This window comes from Empidonax traillii, unplaced genomic scaffold (assembly GCF_003031625.1).
Source record: "Empidonax traillii isolate 1590-97213 ecotype Southwest subspecies unplaced genomic scaffold, ASM303162v1 scaffold97:size1219025, whole genome shotgun sequence".
NCBI classification, from domain to species: Eukaryota; Metazoa; Chordata; class Aves; order Passeriformes; family Tyrannidae; genus Empidonax; species Empidonax traillii.
The window spans coordinates 753,336-769,003 of record NW_020955290.1 but is presented as its reverse complement, the minus strand read 5'-3'; the positions used below and the strand labels follow the sequence as shown (position 1 = coordinate 769,003).

At 39.0% G+C, this 15,668-nt stretch overlaps 2 protein-coding genes across 5 annotated transcripts in view; both read left to right on the top strand.

Annotated features, from left to right (window-relative positions):
- TJP2 (tight junction protein 2) overlaps positions 1-6,693 on the top strand; it is a 49,918-nt gene extending 43,225 nt beyond the window's left edge. For all 4 annotated transcript variants that reach the window (XM_027881854.1, XM_027881852.1, XM_027881851.1 and 1 more), the window contains exons 15-23: positions 181-276; positions 385-464; positions 948-1,158; positions 1,570-1,670; positions 2,034-2,246; positions 2,559-2,669; positions 4,441-4,785; positions 5,004-5,089; positions 5,767-6,693. In XM_027881854.1, coding sequence (XP_027737655.1) covers positions 181-276; positions 385-464; positions 948-1,158; positions 1,570-1,670; positions 2,034-2,246; positions 2,559-2,669; positions 4,441-4,785; positions 5,004-5,089; positions 5,767-5,938 — 1,415 coding nt within the window. In that variant the 3' untranslated portion in view covers positions 5,939-6,693. The remainder of the gene's footprint in view (positions 1-180; positions 277-384; positions 465-947; positions 1,159-1,569; positions 1,671-2,033; positions 2,247-2,558; positions 2,670-4,440; positions 4,786-5,003; positions 5,090-5,766) is intronic.
- Positions 6,694-12,754: 6,061 nt separating this feature from the next.
- Positions 12,755-15,355, top strand: LOC114056561 (interferon alpha-2-like). Its single transcript, XM_027881855.1, has 2 exons — positions 12,755-13,512; positions 15,030-15,355. Exon 1 carries the CDS (start codon positions 12,816-12,818, stop codon positions 13,509-13,511), a length of 696 nt encoding a protein of 231 aa, XP_027737656.1. The 5' UTR covers positions 12,755-12,815; the 3' UTR covers position 13,512; positions 15,030-15,355.
- The last annotated feature ends 313 nt before the right edge of the window (positions 15,356-15,668 follow it).

Genomic DNA, 15,668 nt, shown 5'->3' with positions numbered 1-15,668 from the left:
TTTCTCAGCTGAAAAACATAGCACAAACAGTATCCTGTTGCACAAACTTTTGAGAAAGAAACTTTTTAAATTTATTTAATATCTTCAACTTATAACTTTGCATAGTAACTGAGGATCTTGTCTGTTATATATAAAATCAGTCTTCTCAGACTTACCTTTTTTCCAAAATTTTTCTTTCAGCTGGTTTTAAGAGACCTGTGGTCATATTTGGCCCTATTGCAGATGTTGCTATGGAAAAGTTGTCAAATGATTTGCCTCACCTGTACCAGACAGCAAGTAAGTGGCCCTCCTAGTTTCTTTTTCATTCTTAAGTTAGAGAATTGATAACTTGATAATCACAGCTGCCTGCCCACTCTAAGATAAGCTAAAATGTTGTCTTTGCAGAGACAGAACCCAGAGATGCAGGTTCAGAGAAATCGACTGGGGTGGTGCGCTTGAACACTGTGAAGCAAATCATTGAGCAGGTAGAGTATTTCTCTGAAAATTGCTTATGCTCAATGTCATGTTGTTTCATTTGTTTGCTCCTAAAGCTTGCAGAGTACTCAAATCTTCACTGCATTTATTTCTGTAATAAGCAGACTTGGCTTAATGATAAAGCTGTTTTGAAATTGTTCAACAGCAATTTTTGTAATTTTTATAGCTTTGAACCTGATATTAGAAGTTAAATTCTCCTTCCTTAGTCCCTTCTAAATTTGGACAAAGGAGCATCTGTGTTTCACTATATGCTTTCTGAATTTGCCAGGGAGGCTTTACTGTCAGGCAGTGCTCTAATTGCTCTTACTGTCATCAGAAATGTAACATTCTAAATTTGATATAGCTGTGCAAAAACATCCAACAAGTTGTGGTCTTATTTGGACAAAAATACCCCGGCTCTCCTAGGATTCCGTGCTCCAGTTACCTCCTTGTTCCCCACAAGCACCACATTGACTGGCCTTTCTTTTTAACAGGATAAACATGCTCTGTTGGACGTCACTCCTAAAGCAGTGGACCTGCTAAATTATAACCAGTGGTTTCCAATTGTGGTCTTCTTTAACCCAGACAGTAAGCAGGGTGTGAAGACCATGAGGCAAAGGCTATGTTCTACATCAAACAAGAGCTCGAGAAAACTTTATGAGCAAGCAAATAAACTGAAGAAAACTTGTTCCCACCTCTTTACAGGTAAGGAGGAATGTCTGTCTAACCTGTTTACCTGCTTATCAGGAGGGTAGTGGATGTGACTGTGTGAGTCTCGAGACATCTACTTGTTATTCTGCATAGTAATTTACGTGGGCTGGAACTAAAAGGGGTGGAAAGGTATGGTCATGAGCAATCCCTTCCATCACATTTTTCGAAGTTTCAAAATTCTAATGCAAAAAAAATTGTGAGCTGATGTACTATCATTAAAAGGTAAGTGATTTAATCAGTTTGGAAATAGACAAAAAACTAAAAATACCATGCTTCTGTCAGTGATCTAAAAGAAATGGCTGTTTAACATTCTCACATAACTAAACCAAAAAGTGTGAAACAGCAAAGGATGGATAATGCATTGCATTTCCTGTGTATATATACTTTTTCCTTCAATTTTTACAGCAACCATCAATTTAAATTCAGCCAATGATAGCTGGTATGGTAGTCTGAAGGATACAATTCAGCAACAGCAAGGAGAAGCGGTATGGGTATCGGAAGGAAAGGTAAGTAGTCAGTCCATACTCTGTGAAGCTATACAGATGTCTCAAAGTATCTCTTACCAGTAAAAATTGTTCAAAATTTTGTTTGGCAGTGATGAATAGGCTAGACAACAAGTCAGTTAATGTCTGTCTTGGTAACAAAAAATAATACTATTTGTTGTACTTTGGAGCTTTCATCACTAATGCTGTGGATAGAGAATGATGAGGGATCAACTTCTACAGGACTTTTCATTGTGATTCTGCATTAGTTTCAGTTCAGCAAAGTTTTTACTAAGGAGTTGTTTGGCGTGATGTTGAGACTTAACTCGACTCTAATTCTTATTTATTTAGTCTTTGTTCCTTAATTCTCTACTGACTTTTCTCTAGATGGATGGCATGGAAGATGATGCCGATGATCGTATGTCTTACCTTACTGCAATGGGTGCTGACTATTTGAGTTGTGACAGTCGGCTGATCAGTGACCTAGAGGATACAGATGGAGAAGGAGGGGCATACACTGACAATGAACTTGATGAGCCCTTGGAGGAACCAAAGATTTCATCTGTTAGCCGGTCCTCTGAGCCTGTGCATCATGAGGAGGTGAGCTGATTGGATTTTTCAAAAAATCAGAGGGTTTTTTTTTAATTGGAGCTTTATCTTGCTTTTCATAGTGTCTCAGAGTCTACACTATATAGAGCAAAAGTAATAGTTCTGCTTTTCTGCCTAACTTTATAGATTTCTTGATGATGTTTCATCACCTTGAACTTTGCAATTACATCTGCAATTGTAGTCAGGTTGCTGACAGTCATTTGACTCCTAGTAACTTTTCCCAAAATAATAAACTTGAGAGAGAGGAAAAATGATTGAATTACTGGCTACTGCAATGTTTTTGTCTCTTATTTTCTTTCACAGAGTTTAAAAAAATTTACTTCTGAAACAAGGGCTCAGTTGAGAAAAGCTGGTAGCAGGGAGATCCTTAGAGAACCGAGTCCACCTCCAGCATTCAAGCCTGAACCACCTAAGGTAAATTTGTAGAAACAAATCTGAACGTAAACTTCCTCTTTCTGGAAAACTCTCCAGGGTGACACATTGGAAAGGATCATATAGGAATGATCAGAGACTAGAAAACATTATAAATGTGGAGAGAAGGTGTTGCAGGATTAAGCAGAGAGAAGACTTAACAGTTCCTTTCAAATATACGTGTTCATATGGAATAAGAAAGTAGACTACTTCTTCTGCCTGTTAACAAACTGAAAGGCACTTCTTTAGCTCAGCAAAAACAAAAGTGGGCTAATCAGCAGGAAAAGCATATCTGATGGCTATTACTGTGAAACACAAAATCAAAATCTACCACCTCTGGCTATCACTAGAAATTGATGTTAACTACAGTTTATTCAAACATTGCTCAGGAGTGATGGGGGGCAGAGAGGCGCAAAAATTACAGTGTCTGGACACCATTTTATTTCAGCAATTCCTGATTTCCCTGGACCCCAAAGTCCTTTTTTTGTGAGGATTGGTACCCTCACATTCTGCAAAGTATTCAAAATACAGTCCAAGTCTGCCTTGACAATGAAGATCGAGTAGAGCAAGACGTGTAAGGAAAACAAAAGCGGAATATAAACCAGAATTGGATCCTGTGCACTTTTAAACTCCTGATACTGATAATCCACTTTAGGTAGTACTGAAAAATTATTTGAGGCATCAGTTTTCTCCATGCTGTACCCTAACACACATTGTGTACTCTGGTAATCCTTAACAAATAGGACAAACGAGTCTAAATGTCCTAGTTGTCTATAGGCTGATTTGTATTCTATGAGGATATGGCCAAAATGTTGCAGCAGTTCAAATACCTTTCAAGTGTTTGTTTTGTGTTTTGCCTCGGGAATGAGGATGGATTTGAGGAACACAGTGTTAAAGAATAAGTGCGTAAGTTTACTGTAGTGGAAAACAGTAAAGAATTACAAAAGAAACAGTGGCTTGTGAAAGGATACACTTAGCAGTGCATCTAATCATTCCTACAAAGGAAGTGTTAACAGCAATTAAGAGAGAGATACATCGCCAGTTACCCTATATACATTGCCATCATCCAGACTGCACTTCAGCTGGGCAGCCCCAGTCATAGCGAAGGACTGGAGAACCTCTTTCTGGTAACTGGGAAATCCTACACAGTGCGTCCACTCATAGGGTGAAGCCTCCATCTTTGCTGTGAGAGGGTCCATCTTATACAGTGTTAAACAAACTAGCTTATGTCACTTGATTGGTGTGGAAAAACAATTTGGCTTTATTCTCTCCTTGGTTTTCCCCTGAAGCCTGGCCAAGGGAGGCAATTTAGACTGACTGCTATCATATGCCCCGTGGCCTTGACTAGCCTCTAAATACAGAACACTATGGCTACATTTATATCTCAAATATGAACCAGCTGCAACCACGTGAGGCCTACTGCTTTTGTGACCTTGGAACACATACAAACCTTACTAATTACTAATAATATGCTGTGCTAACAAGCATAAATCTGTACTCTTAAAGCATTACTAAGGGTTGTATAGCATCTTGGTTAATAAGCAGATATAGGGCTAAATTCAATAGTAGGTTAAATATAATATTAGGTTGAAAGAATCATCTATGGGTCAACTCCAGCTCAGGGATACCCCCAGCATTACAGTGTTACATCATATGAAGATTGGCACTGTCAAATACATATGCAAAGTGATTAATTTCAAGTTGAAGCCCTCTTTTGAAATGAAAATTACAAAGTTGCTGATGTAAACTTTGTTGGTGTGTTTTATACTTGCAGGGAAAGTTACAAAACAAAGAGGATCTATATGACTTCCCCAAGAACTATGACTCTAAATCAAGTAATGTTGCTGTCAGCAGTGCAACTTCAATTATTTCAGCTAAAGCAGCACCCCCACCTGTTTCTGTGAAACCTGCCTTTGGGCGTCCTATTCTGAGAAACTCTCAGCCAGCAGTTCCACCTGCAGAGGAGGAGGAGGAGGAGGAGGCAAAATTGGAAGAGGAAGGAAGCGAACAAGAAAACACTCCAAAATCGGTATTGAGGAAAGTAAAAATATTTGAGGAGATGGATCATAAGGCGAGGATGCAAAGAATGCAAGAGCTACAAGAGGCCCAGAATGCCAGGGTATGAAGAAATGTATTTCCCCCTGCTGTGCTTTTCAGCCTATAGGGCAGCCTGAAAAATGATTATATATTTGTAGGAATATCAGTAAGATGTTATCAATTTTTGCTTTGATTGTTTCAGATGTAGCTGTGGTCTGCTAGGTCCTTGATCCTAGTATAGTATCCTTAATAATGGATAGACTTAAAAAGAACAGTTATTTTTTCTACTTTCTTTTAAAGCTTGAAATAGCCCAGAAGCATCCAGATATTTATGCTGTCCCAGTCAAAACACAGAAGTCAGAACAGAACTGGCCACAGCCGATGAGGTAAAGTGTATCCAGTTTTAAGCATTCTGTTCTGATTGTTTACTTCACTAGTAGGAGGAAAACTATCTTGCCAGTTTTTGTTCATACAAATTCTGCTGCCTTGGTATAGTGTTTTGTTGTTGTGCCTCAACAATTACTGTAAATGATGGGGCATAATTTCAGTCAGCTCTTCTTGGGTTTGGGAATTTTTTTTTTTCTTTTAGTTCATTGATAGTATTTGAGTCATCTAGAAAGAAACATTATACTTTTTCACTCAAGTATTTGCAGAGCCAGTATTTGCAAAACTAACGAGGGAAATGTCAGAAGGGACAGGAGCAATGGCTGAAAACTCTTGGCTCAGGGAATAAAGTGCTGTAAAGGTATTGATGTCTGTGTGTGCACAGGGGTGTTCAATAGCTTTAAATCTGGCATTTTTCCAGGTAGGTTGAGTAGATCAAATCTGAGCATCATCCTCCAGCTTGATGGAAATGAGATGCCTTTCCAGATAGGCTTACCATGGCCATGCAATTGTTTATGGGCTAGAAGGAGGTTTATTTGCTCCATGGGACTTTTTAAGTTGTTTGCTCCATGTGCTTAAGTTGCCATAAAGCAAAAACTAAGTATAAATATTTTTCAGCTTTTTATAATGGAAGTAAACATTATATCTCTCTCTCTCTTTCCCTATCTTGCTTTGTTAGCTCCAGACCTCCAGAACCCCAGAAGCCTCCTATTAGACCTTACCTGGAGAACCGCTGCAGTTATGGCAGTGATGCAGAGGAGGAGGAGGAGGAGTATCGTCGTCAGCTGGCAGACCACTCTAAGAAGGGGTATTATGGACAGCCATCCAGATACAGAGACACGGAATTGTAGGCTTGCCTAGTATGTCCATGTCTAACACTCTTCTGAGATTTCTTCCTTCGCAGCCAAAGTGGAGCAGTAGTTAATCTTGAAAAGCTATATTTTTGTTGGGGGTGGTATTAGGGTGTACACTACTCAACTCAGACATATCTATACACTGGAACTGGAAGAGTTCGTTTTTGGGGATATTATTTTGTCAGCATCTATGAAAAGAAATCACTATTGCCTGAATGCTATTGCCTGTTTTATAAGGACCAAATCCTTAAAATTTGTGTTAATTCTTGGTATTTTTCATATTTTAACATAAACCCCCTTTTTTCCTTTTTCTTAATGCTGCCTTTTTGGACTGTTCTGCTGTGTTATGAGAGTATGATCCCAGAGATACACTTCTTAATGCAATAGAACTAAATGTGAAAGTGTATTTGAAGAACAGTAAGTGCCTTTTAACAAGAAGCATCTGAAGCTGTTTGTTTTGACATCTGATACTTGGTGCAAAGCCATAACACACTAAAAGGGGATTGACTGTTTTACCTGTCTTTTATTTTTTATCAGCTTCATGGTAACAATTTTCCTTGCATGTTATTTTTCTAAGTTCATAGATGCATATGCAATATTTCATAAATACTTACTGTACATATTAAAGGTGCAATTGACTGGGTGATTGGAAAAGACCAGGATGTGCTTAAACAGAAAAAATTATGTAGAAATTCAGTCACATATTAAAATTTACACAGACTGCAAATAATAAAGGATATATTCTAGACAAACCTTGTGTATCTTATTTTTTTTTTTTTTGAACAGCATTAGTCTTCTAGAATTGCTGAGTTTCATAAATAAACTGAATAAACTGTTTCAGTTCATGTTCTCATCTCCTGCTGTTCAAGTAACTGGGAAACGTCACCGTTGATGTGCTTCACACTGTTCTAAACATCATTTTAAAATCTGTTGTGATTTAAAACTGATGCAGAACTATGGAATTCTTGCATGAGACTTACCTTTTAGAGTAGTAACTCCTGCCTCACCATTTCTGCTCTTTATCCTTAGTTGTGCTATATTGAATAAAAATTCCTGAAAGGGTCATAGAGAATTTTTTTTTTTATCATACAATATGAAAGATAGTTTTCTAATGGTTTTCTAAATGTAATGACCCTTCCAATCCTAACCATTCTATGATTCAATATTAGAAAAAATTTCTTCACCCAGAGGGTGGTTGGGCAGTGGAACAGGCTCCTAAGGGAAGTGGTCACAGCACCAAGCCTGACAGAGTTCAAGAAGCATTTGGACAATGCTCTTGGGTAACTTGGGGCTGTCCTGTGCAGGGACAGGAGCTGGACTTCAATGATCCTTTTGTGTCCCTTCCACCTTGGGACAGTGCATGATTCTACAATACTCCCTTAAAACAGAAAAGGTAATATTTTCTTGTTGAAGCAACAGAATAAATGCATAGCAGGTGAGGAAACTTAAGCTACTCAAATTAGAATCATAGAATAATTTAGGTTGGAAAATACCCTTAAGATCATCAAGTCCAACTGTAACGCAAACAGTGCCAGGTCCACCACTAAACCATGTCCCTACTGCATCTACACATTTTTTAAATATGTATGTATGGAGATGGTGACTCAAGTGCTTTCCTGGGCAGCCTGTTCCAATGCCTGACAGCCCTTTTTATAGAGTTATTTTCTAATATCCAATTTAAACCTCCACTGGTGCAACTTGAGGCCATTTCCTCTCATCCTGTTGCTCGTTACTGGGGAGAAGAGACCGACACCCACCTTACTACAAACTCCTTGTTGTAGACAGTGGTAAGGTACCCCCCTGAGCCGCCTTTTCTCCAGGCCAAGCAACTCCAGCTCCCTCAGCCTCTCCTCATTGGGCTCTCTTCACCAGCTCCATTGCCCTTCTTTGGACATGCTCCAGTGTTGCCTAAAGTGTAGTGTAGTGAGTGAGAGGCCCAAAACTGAACACAGGATTTTAACTGTGGAGTCACCAGTGCCAAGGATGTCCCTTCACTAGTCCTGCTGGCCACACTATTTTTGCTACAAGACAGGATGCCACCTGGGTACACTACTAGGTCATGTTCAGCTGCTGTTGATCAGCACCCCTAAGTCCTGTTCCTCCCGGAAGCTTTCCAGTCACTCTTCCCAAAGAGGAAGGACAGGACCTAGCACTTGGCCTTCTTGAACCCCACTGGCCTTGGCCCATGTATGCAGGCTGTCTGCATCCCTCTGCAGAGCCTTCCTGCACTCCAGCAAATCAACACTCATATCCAACTTGTCATCACCCTCAAACCAACTGAGGGGGCACTTGATCGCTGATAGGATATCAATATAATATAAATATGTGATATAAATACACAGAATACAAATAATGGAAATATATTGATTTAGTTGCAGTGTAACGGAGCTAAGCAGTTGCTTTCTTAGATAAGCGCTCGAGGCCAGTCCATACCGCGGCGAAGCTACAGATCCCGGCACGCAGGGCTATTCCCAAGGCAGGGACACCGGCGAGCCCCGTGTGTGGGCACAGGAGCCACCCAGCCCTGAGGGAGGGCCAGTGGAACACAGCGGGGCAGGGCCGCAGATCCCCCTGCTCCCTTCCCAACCTGGCTGAAGAGGCAGGCAAAATATCCTGTAAGCAGCTGGGAGGAGTCTCACAATCTCTGGGCCCTGTTCTTATGGGGACTTCATATTGCCAGATTTCTGCTGGAAGTACAGCAGATGAGGAGAAGGCTGAGGTACTGAATGCCTTTTTTGCCTTTAATAGCAAGACTGGTTGTCCTCAGGTTACCCAGCCCCCTGACCTGGAAGACAGGGATGGGAAGTAGATATATCAATATCTTTATCAATGACGTAGACAGTGAAATTTGGTGAAACCTCAGCAAGTTTGCAGATGAAGCACTCAACACCACAGAAGACAGTGGGCCAGTAAGAGCCTTGCGTATGTAGTTTAACAAGTCCAAGTGCAAGGTGCACATAAGCCAAGGCAATCCCAGACATGAGTACAGACTGGGGAATGAACTCATTTAGAGCAGCTCTGAAGAGGAGGACTTGGGGGTTCTTATGGATGAAAAGTTGAACATGAACCACAGTGTGCACTAGCAGCCCAGAAAACCAACCACATTCTAGGTTACATCAGAAGAAAGGGGGCCAGCAGGTTGAGAGAGGTGATTCTGCCCCTCTACACTGCTCTTGTGAGACCCCAGCTGGAGTGCTGCATCCATATCTGGGATCTCCAGCATTGGAAGGACATGGTCCTGTTGGGTCAAACTCCAGAGGAGGGCCACAAAGATGATCAGAATCACCTCTCCTGTAAGACAGGCTAAGAGAATTGGGATTGTTCAGTCTGAAGAAGAGTATGCTTTGTGGTGACCTAATTGCAGCCTGGAGGGAGTCTACAAGAAAACTGGAGAGGGACATACAAGGGTATATAGTGGTAGGACAAGGAAGCATGGCTTCAAGCTGGAGGAGGGTAAACTTAGATTAGATATTAGGAAGAAGTTCTTTACTGTGAGGGTGGTGAGGCACTGCAAGAGGTTGCCCAGACAAGTTGTGGATGCTCCATCGTTGCAACTGTTCAAGGCCAGACTGGATGAGTGTCTGAGCAACTCAGTTTAGTGGACCCCCCATGGCAGGGGGGTTGGAACTATAGGATCACAGAATCATTTAGGTTGGAAAAGACCTCTAAGGTCGTCAAGTCCAACCACTGACTGATCACACTGTCAACTAGACCAAGTGCCAACCAGATGTTTACTACAAAGTGCTACATCCAGATGTTCCTTGAACAACTGCAGGGATAGTGACTCCACCACCTCCCTGAGCAGTCAATTCTACTGCTTAACAACCCTTCCTGGGAAGAAGTTCTTCCTGATGTCCAGTCTGAACCTTCCCTGGTGCAACTGAGGACTGTGTCCTCTTGTCCTGTCACTAGTTGCTTGGTAGAAGAGGCTGACCCTCACCTAGCTACAACCTCCTTTTAGGTGATTGTAGCCAATGATAAGGTTACCCCTAGGCTTCCTTTTCTCCAGGCTAAACATCCCCCAGCTCCTTCAGCTCTCCTCACAGGACTCAGAAGATGCCTTCCAACCCAAACTGTTCTATGATTCTATAAGGGAGAAGACTGGTAAGTTATAGCTGTGGTGAAAACCATAATGGAGAAAAATTATTTTCTTATAGCATGGGCAGTGTCAAGCTAGCGGGCAAGGAAGCTGTCTTGTGCAGTGATAAGACAAACTGATGGCTTAAACTACTTTGTTCTACATGGGCTTCTTAAAACTAGTGTGTTTGGAATTAATGGAGAAAAGAAACTGGTATCTAGAATAGATGAAATGGTCTAACATAGGATAGCTATGAGAGGTCAAAAGCATGCTATTTTGCAGGAATGTTCCTTCTCAGTGCTCTGTTTTCCAGCATATACATAGGCCAAACTTAGACTTTCCGTTTGCCTTGGTGCCTGAGATAAAAGTTGGATAGCAAATATGCAGGGAATTCCTCTATTGCATTATAAAATATAAATGAAAAATACAATGGAAAAATCTGCATTAGAGAAGTCATTGACAGCATTTTAAAGATATAAAATCATGCATTTTCTTAGCCTTAGTATTTTGTAATGGATACATATATAGCTAGATGATCCTTCAAGGTCATATCTTTTTTGCATGGCATCAAAGACATAACCTTTCTAGAATAATGATCTGCTACATCCACTTGGAAATACAGCTGTGCTTTGCCAACTTTTTTCCTCCTTTCATTATAGGTTAGAGTGATTGGTGTGTGCTTCACCCACAGGAAGAGAAATAAACAACAATCTGCAGCTTTGTATCACTCAGTTACTTCTTGCAGTTATTACATTTAATGAATTGTTTGTTTCTGAATGAGGCAATAAGGGTAAATGTGTCCTGGTTTGCTTAGTACAGTAATCAAGAAACGGGATGAGTGGGGAAGAACAATTAATTGTTCTTTAAAAAAAAACAACCAAACATACAAAAAACTCAAATACAGAAGCCCTAAACCAAACCCTGGTGGACTAAGTGTAACTTTTGTGAGGAGGCATGGACAACTGATCTGTTATCACAGACAAGAGAATAAAACACTTGGGCCTAGTGACACCCAGGATAGCATCTCCAGCTCTTCATTGAGAAGACAAAACATTTTTGCAAGAGGAAACAAAGAACTTGCATGTCTGGGAAATACAATGAGTATGAAGAAGTTTACCGTTTAAATCAGTAGAGGGATTAAAGTCATATAATGATTACAGTTTTGAAAAAATACTTGTGCATAATTTATGGAAATAGCTGTAACATTATGTAATAATTTTCTCAAAGTACATACATTTTGTATTGATTTCATGATAACTTTGATATGTTAGTATTTTTTCAAAAGTGATACATCTTCATGGCCATATTGCATCTAAAACTATAATGCACTTAGGCCATTTTTCCAAAGTAATTCCCACTAAGTGAAAAAATTCAGTTCCATGTTACACATTTTGCATCCCACTCTGATTGTTTGTTACTCTTTTTAGCTAATACTGTCATAGGTGATAGGAGATACATTTTCCCTCACACTGGCAGTAACATCTAGTTGAAGGTTGCTTAAGCAACATCAGGGCATCCAAGGAGTTTGCTTATGAAAATAATCATGCTCAGCCTAATTTGTGACATTTTAAAACCTCCCAAATACCTATGTGCTGAACATAAAGGAAGCACTAAAATAGTATCATCAGTCTGCTCAGTGACTATCAGACTGGGAATCAAGCCAACCATATAGCAATGGGTGCAACAACAGGAAAAAAACTACTGTAGGAATGAGATGAGCCATGAGATACGCCATAGGATATCTGGTGAAGGGATTTCCAAGAGATATGCTGCACTCAGCCCCTCTGATCTCTGAGGACTGGCTGGAAAGCAGGGGTGTTTATTTTCTTAGGTCAAGAAATACAGAGTCTCAGACTGAAAAACCAGTTTTTCTGACCCCTTCATCCAGACAATATCACCTACAGACCATTGCTTTTACCTTTTCATATATATTCACAGGAGGCAGGGGAGGCAGGAAAACTAGCAGTTTAAGACTAGCTTGCATCAAAATACAATCAAGACCAGAAGTCAGATTTCCCAAGGTACTGTGTTGGTTCTAACCTCCTCTATTATATGGCTAGGGAAAGCAAATGGCTGAATTTTAGAGTATTTTTTGTCTTCTCTATTAATTCTCTTCCCATTTAATGTCATAATTCAGACCTGAACTCAACTGGTGTTAATGTTAACTATTGTTCAGTTATTCATATGAGAGGAAAAAGAATATTGCATCCAAGTATCTAACTTGTTCCCCTGTATTTGTATTTGCATGGCACTTACAGTCTCTAAGTGAAATCAAGGCCTCATTTAATTAGCAGAGTGCATGTTTTAAAACCCACAAAGGTATATTAATACATATACACATCTTTATACACACACATATACACATTTTAATGATATGACATCTATCCTTTGAGTCTAAATAGTCAAGAGAAATAAAGGTGAGGAGACAGAAAATATTTTCCCTGAAAGAAAGCTTAACTGAATCTTGGAAGTATAAATCATGATAAGGAGACAGGATGGCAGTAGCATTCAACAGGTCCCTGACTCATCATTGCAAGCGTTTCTTGACTGCAACATGTTCTATATCTGGTAAAATATTAAGAAAATAAGTATTTCTGAAACTCTTTATTTCAAATTCTAATACTTTGTTTAGAATTTTTGAATAGATAGTCTGACATATATATAACAATCTAATATCCAGCTGAAATAAAAAAGAAAGTTGCAAAAAAAAAAAAAAAAAGACTATGAAGTCATAAAGCAGAAAATGAAAGTGTTCTCAAAAGCATACAGAAGGGGGAAAACCTTAAAAACCAAAAAATGATGAACGAAAACTTCTCCTACAGAATAATTAAATTTCAAGATTTTGAAGAAACAGGAGCCTACGAATGCCTTCAAAGCATCACAGCCTGTCTCAGAATTTATAGACAGACAAGGAAGAATACTAGAGCTTGCTTTATCATGAATGCTTTTGGTTGGATACAACTTGGCCTCATACTGTTGTGTACCACCGTCATCTGCAGTCATCAGTGCAACCATCTTCTATTACAGCAAAGAAAAGTGATTGAAAACAGCCTACGACTTTTGGACAGAATGGGCAAAAACTTTCCTCAACAATGTCTAAGAGAGAAAATGTCCTTCAGATTTCCTAAGTGGGTTCTAGAGTCCCGACAGAAGGAGACTGTCAGAGTTGCCATTGAAGAGATCTTCCAACATATATTCTATATCTTTAGCAAAAATTTGACTCTAGCTGCTTGGGATGGGACAGCTTTGGATCAGTTCCAAAATGGACTTTATCAGCAAATTGAGCAATTGGAGGCATGTGTAATCAAAAAGCACACCCACTACTGTTGGAATAAAGAAGTCAGCAGACTGAAATTGAAAAAGTACTTCCAAAAAATAGACTGTTTTCTTAAAGACAAACAACACAACCTGTGCTCCTGGGAGATCAGCCGTGCAGAAATCAGGAGATGTCTCCAACTGATTGATAAAGTGACAAGAGAGCTTAACAACTAAGGTACAAAGATTTTAACCTCACATAAATTATACATTTATAAAGAAATATTATACATAATATTTATTATTGATTCTGTGATCTATCTTGTGGCATTGTTTCTAGTTCATTCTAACTGTATTTAAATAATTATGTTCCTGAAATTTATTTTTGCAAATGTAATGCATTATTAATGTAAATAATTTTTTCTACTCTAGCTATAAATTAGTCTATATGACTTTGCACTTAGATTACACATCCATTGTAAGATATTGTAACTTTATAATAGGTAGTGAAATCTTATGGTGTTTTCTACTGAGAAAAAGTGTTGCTACTTTCCATCTCTATTTCACCTACACATTTTCAAATCACGTATTTGTGAATTGACTACCCATCCCTCACCTTACAGGAATTGCTAGATTGTACTGATTGAGATTACACCAAAAATAAAGTATTATATTGATTATTTAAGTGGTCCTGACTTAGGCTGAGAACATGCACTTTTCTTTCAAAGTTTGTATCCTCTTTTCCAAGAATGTTGTTTAGTTGTTGTTTTTGGTTTGTTTTTTTTTTTTTACATTTGAGTAATTCAAACATTTGCTATGTTTGAAGATGTAAAATAATTCCAGAAGGATTTGTTTGCATAGGATATTTTTTGGCAGTAGTTACGGCTTCTGTAGTAACTTTTCAGTTTGACAGTGTTACTTATAACTGAAATGCATTTGCCTCGTCTAACTATTTGGGGCAAGGCTTTTATTCCTTCCTGCAATATTTCCAATTTGCTTAAACTTCTTTGAAAAGGTATCTGAAATAATAACTTTCTACATAAAAGTACCCAAAAGCCACATCTGCTAGTGGCACATCCTACTTGCTCATGGACATAGTCATCCTGGCTAATGCAATCTCAAACATCACCATCCAGTCCTCTGTTTTATTGCTCCATGAAGTCTGTCTCTTCTTGTTTGCTCAAAAATGGAACCACAGAAACATATAGACCTTGGAATTTCAATTAATTTCCCCTCCAAAACACACAGCCTTCAGTAATAATTATAATATAATCAAATTCTTTAGAATAGCTTGCAATAAATTGGGCCTGGATTTTACCCTTGGGAAATTGTCCCTGGGTAACTCCATTTCAAATGGTGTGTTTTCCCCGCTCATTTGTTATACATTAGTAACAGGGGAAACAGAGTTATATCCTGGATCTTCTACCCAGTGAATATTGTTAAAAATTTGATGAAAACCCCAATAACTTAAAAAAAAAAAAAAAAAAAAGCTGTTGCCTGTGGCCACTCCAATGTACATTTGGCACAGCCTTCTGGTATAAAGAAGCAGAGGAGAGAGCACATCTGCTCCCAGGAGATGGTCATATTAGTCCTGGAGGACTGAAGTTGCTACAGTTTAGTTTAAGCATCACATAAGGAGCCACTTTAAAGCTTTTCCTGATCTCCAGCCATTCAGAAAAGTATAATTCAAAGGGGTGAAAATAAAAAGGTACATCTAAACAAAAAAAGACTGATGTGAACAATGGCAATTTGCAGGGTGTACATACTCTCCTCACTACCACTCATCAATGCAAGCTAAAGAAGCACCAGGAGACATGGGTATCAGGTATGAAGCTCAAATACCAGAAATGAACCAGCTAGCAACTTCACCACTATCCAGAACAACATAAAATACCAAAGAAACAGAGTGAAATACTGGAGTAATTTTTCCATCTGGTGACATCCTGCCACAAACATTACAGCAAAATGTATATTTCTTGGCTTTGTAACTAAGAGAACTTGAAATGGCTACCACCATGGGACTATTTCAAATCTTATTTCTGTTGCTTGTTTGTTTTTTGTACTTCTTCAAACCTGTACAGTAAAAGCACATTCAGTCTACTTACCCTTCTGGTTCTGACATCCTTGGGTGGCTTCTGCAATGCAAGCTGTTATTGAAATGGCCTCATTTTTACAGAAACTTGGAAGAAGCATGAAATATTTTTCAGCTGTTGTCTCATGAAAGATTCCAGCTTTTATTGCCTAACCTGTCTGCAGTGAGAATATGTTAATTTATGGCCTACTAGTTGTTTAGAAACTCATACCATTATGCTTTCTTTTTAATTCATAAGTGTCCTTAAAAATCTCATTGCCAAATAAAAACCTGTTTTGATATATTTCAGTCATCATGGTATT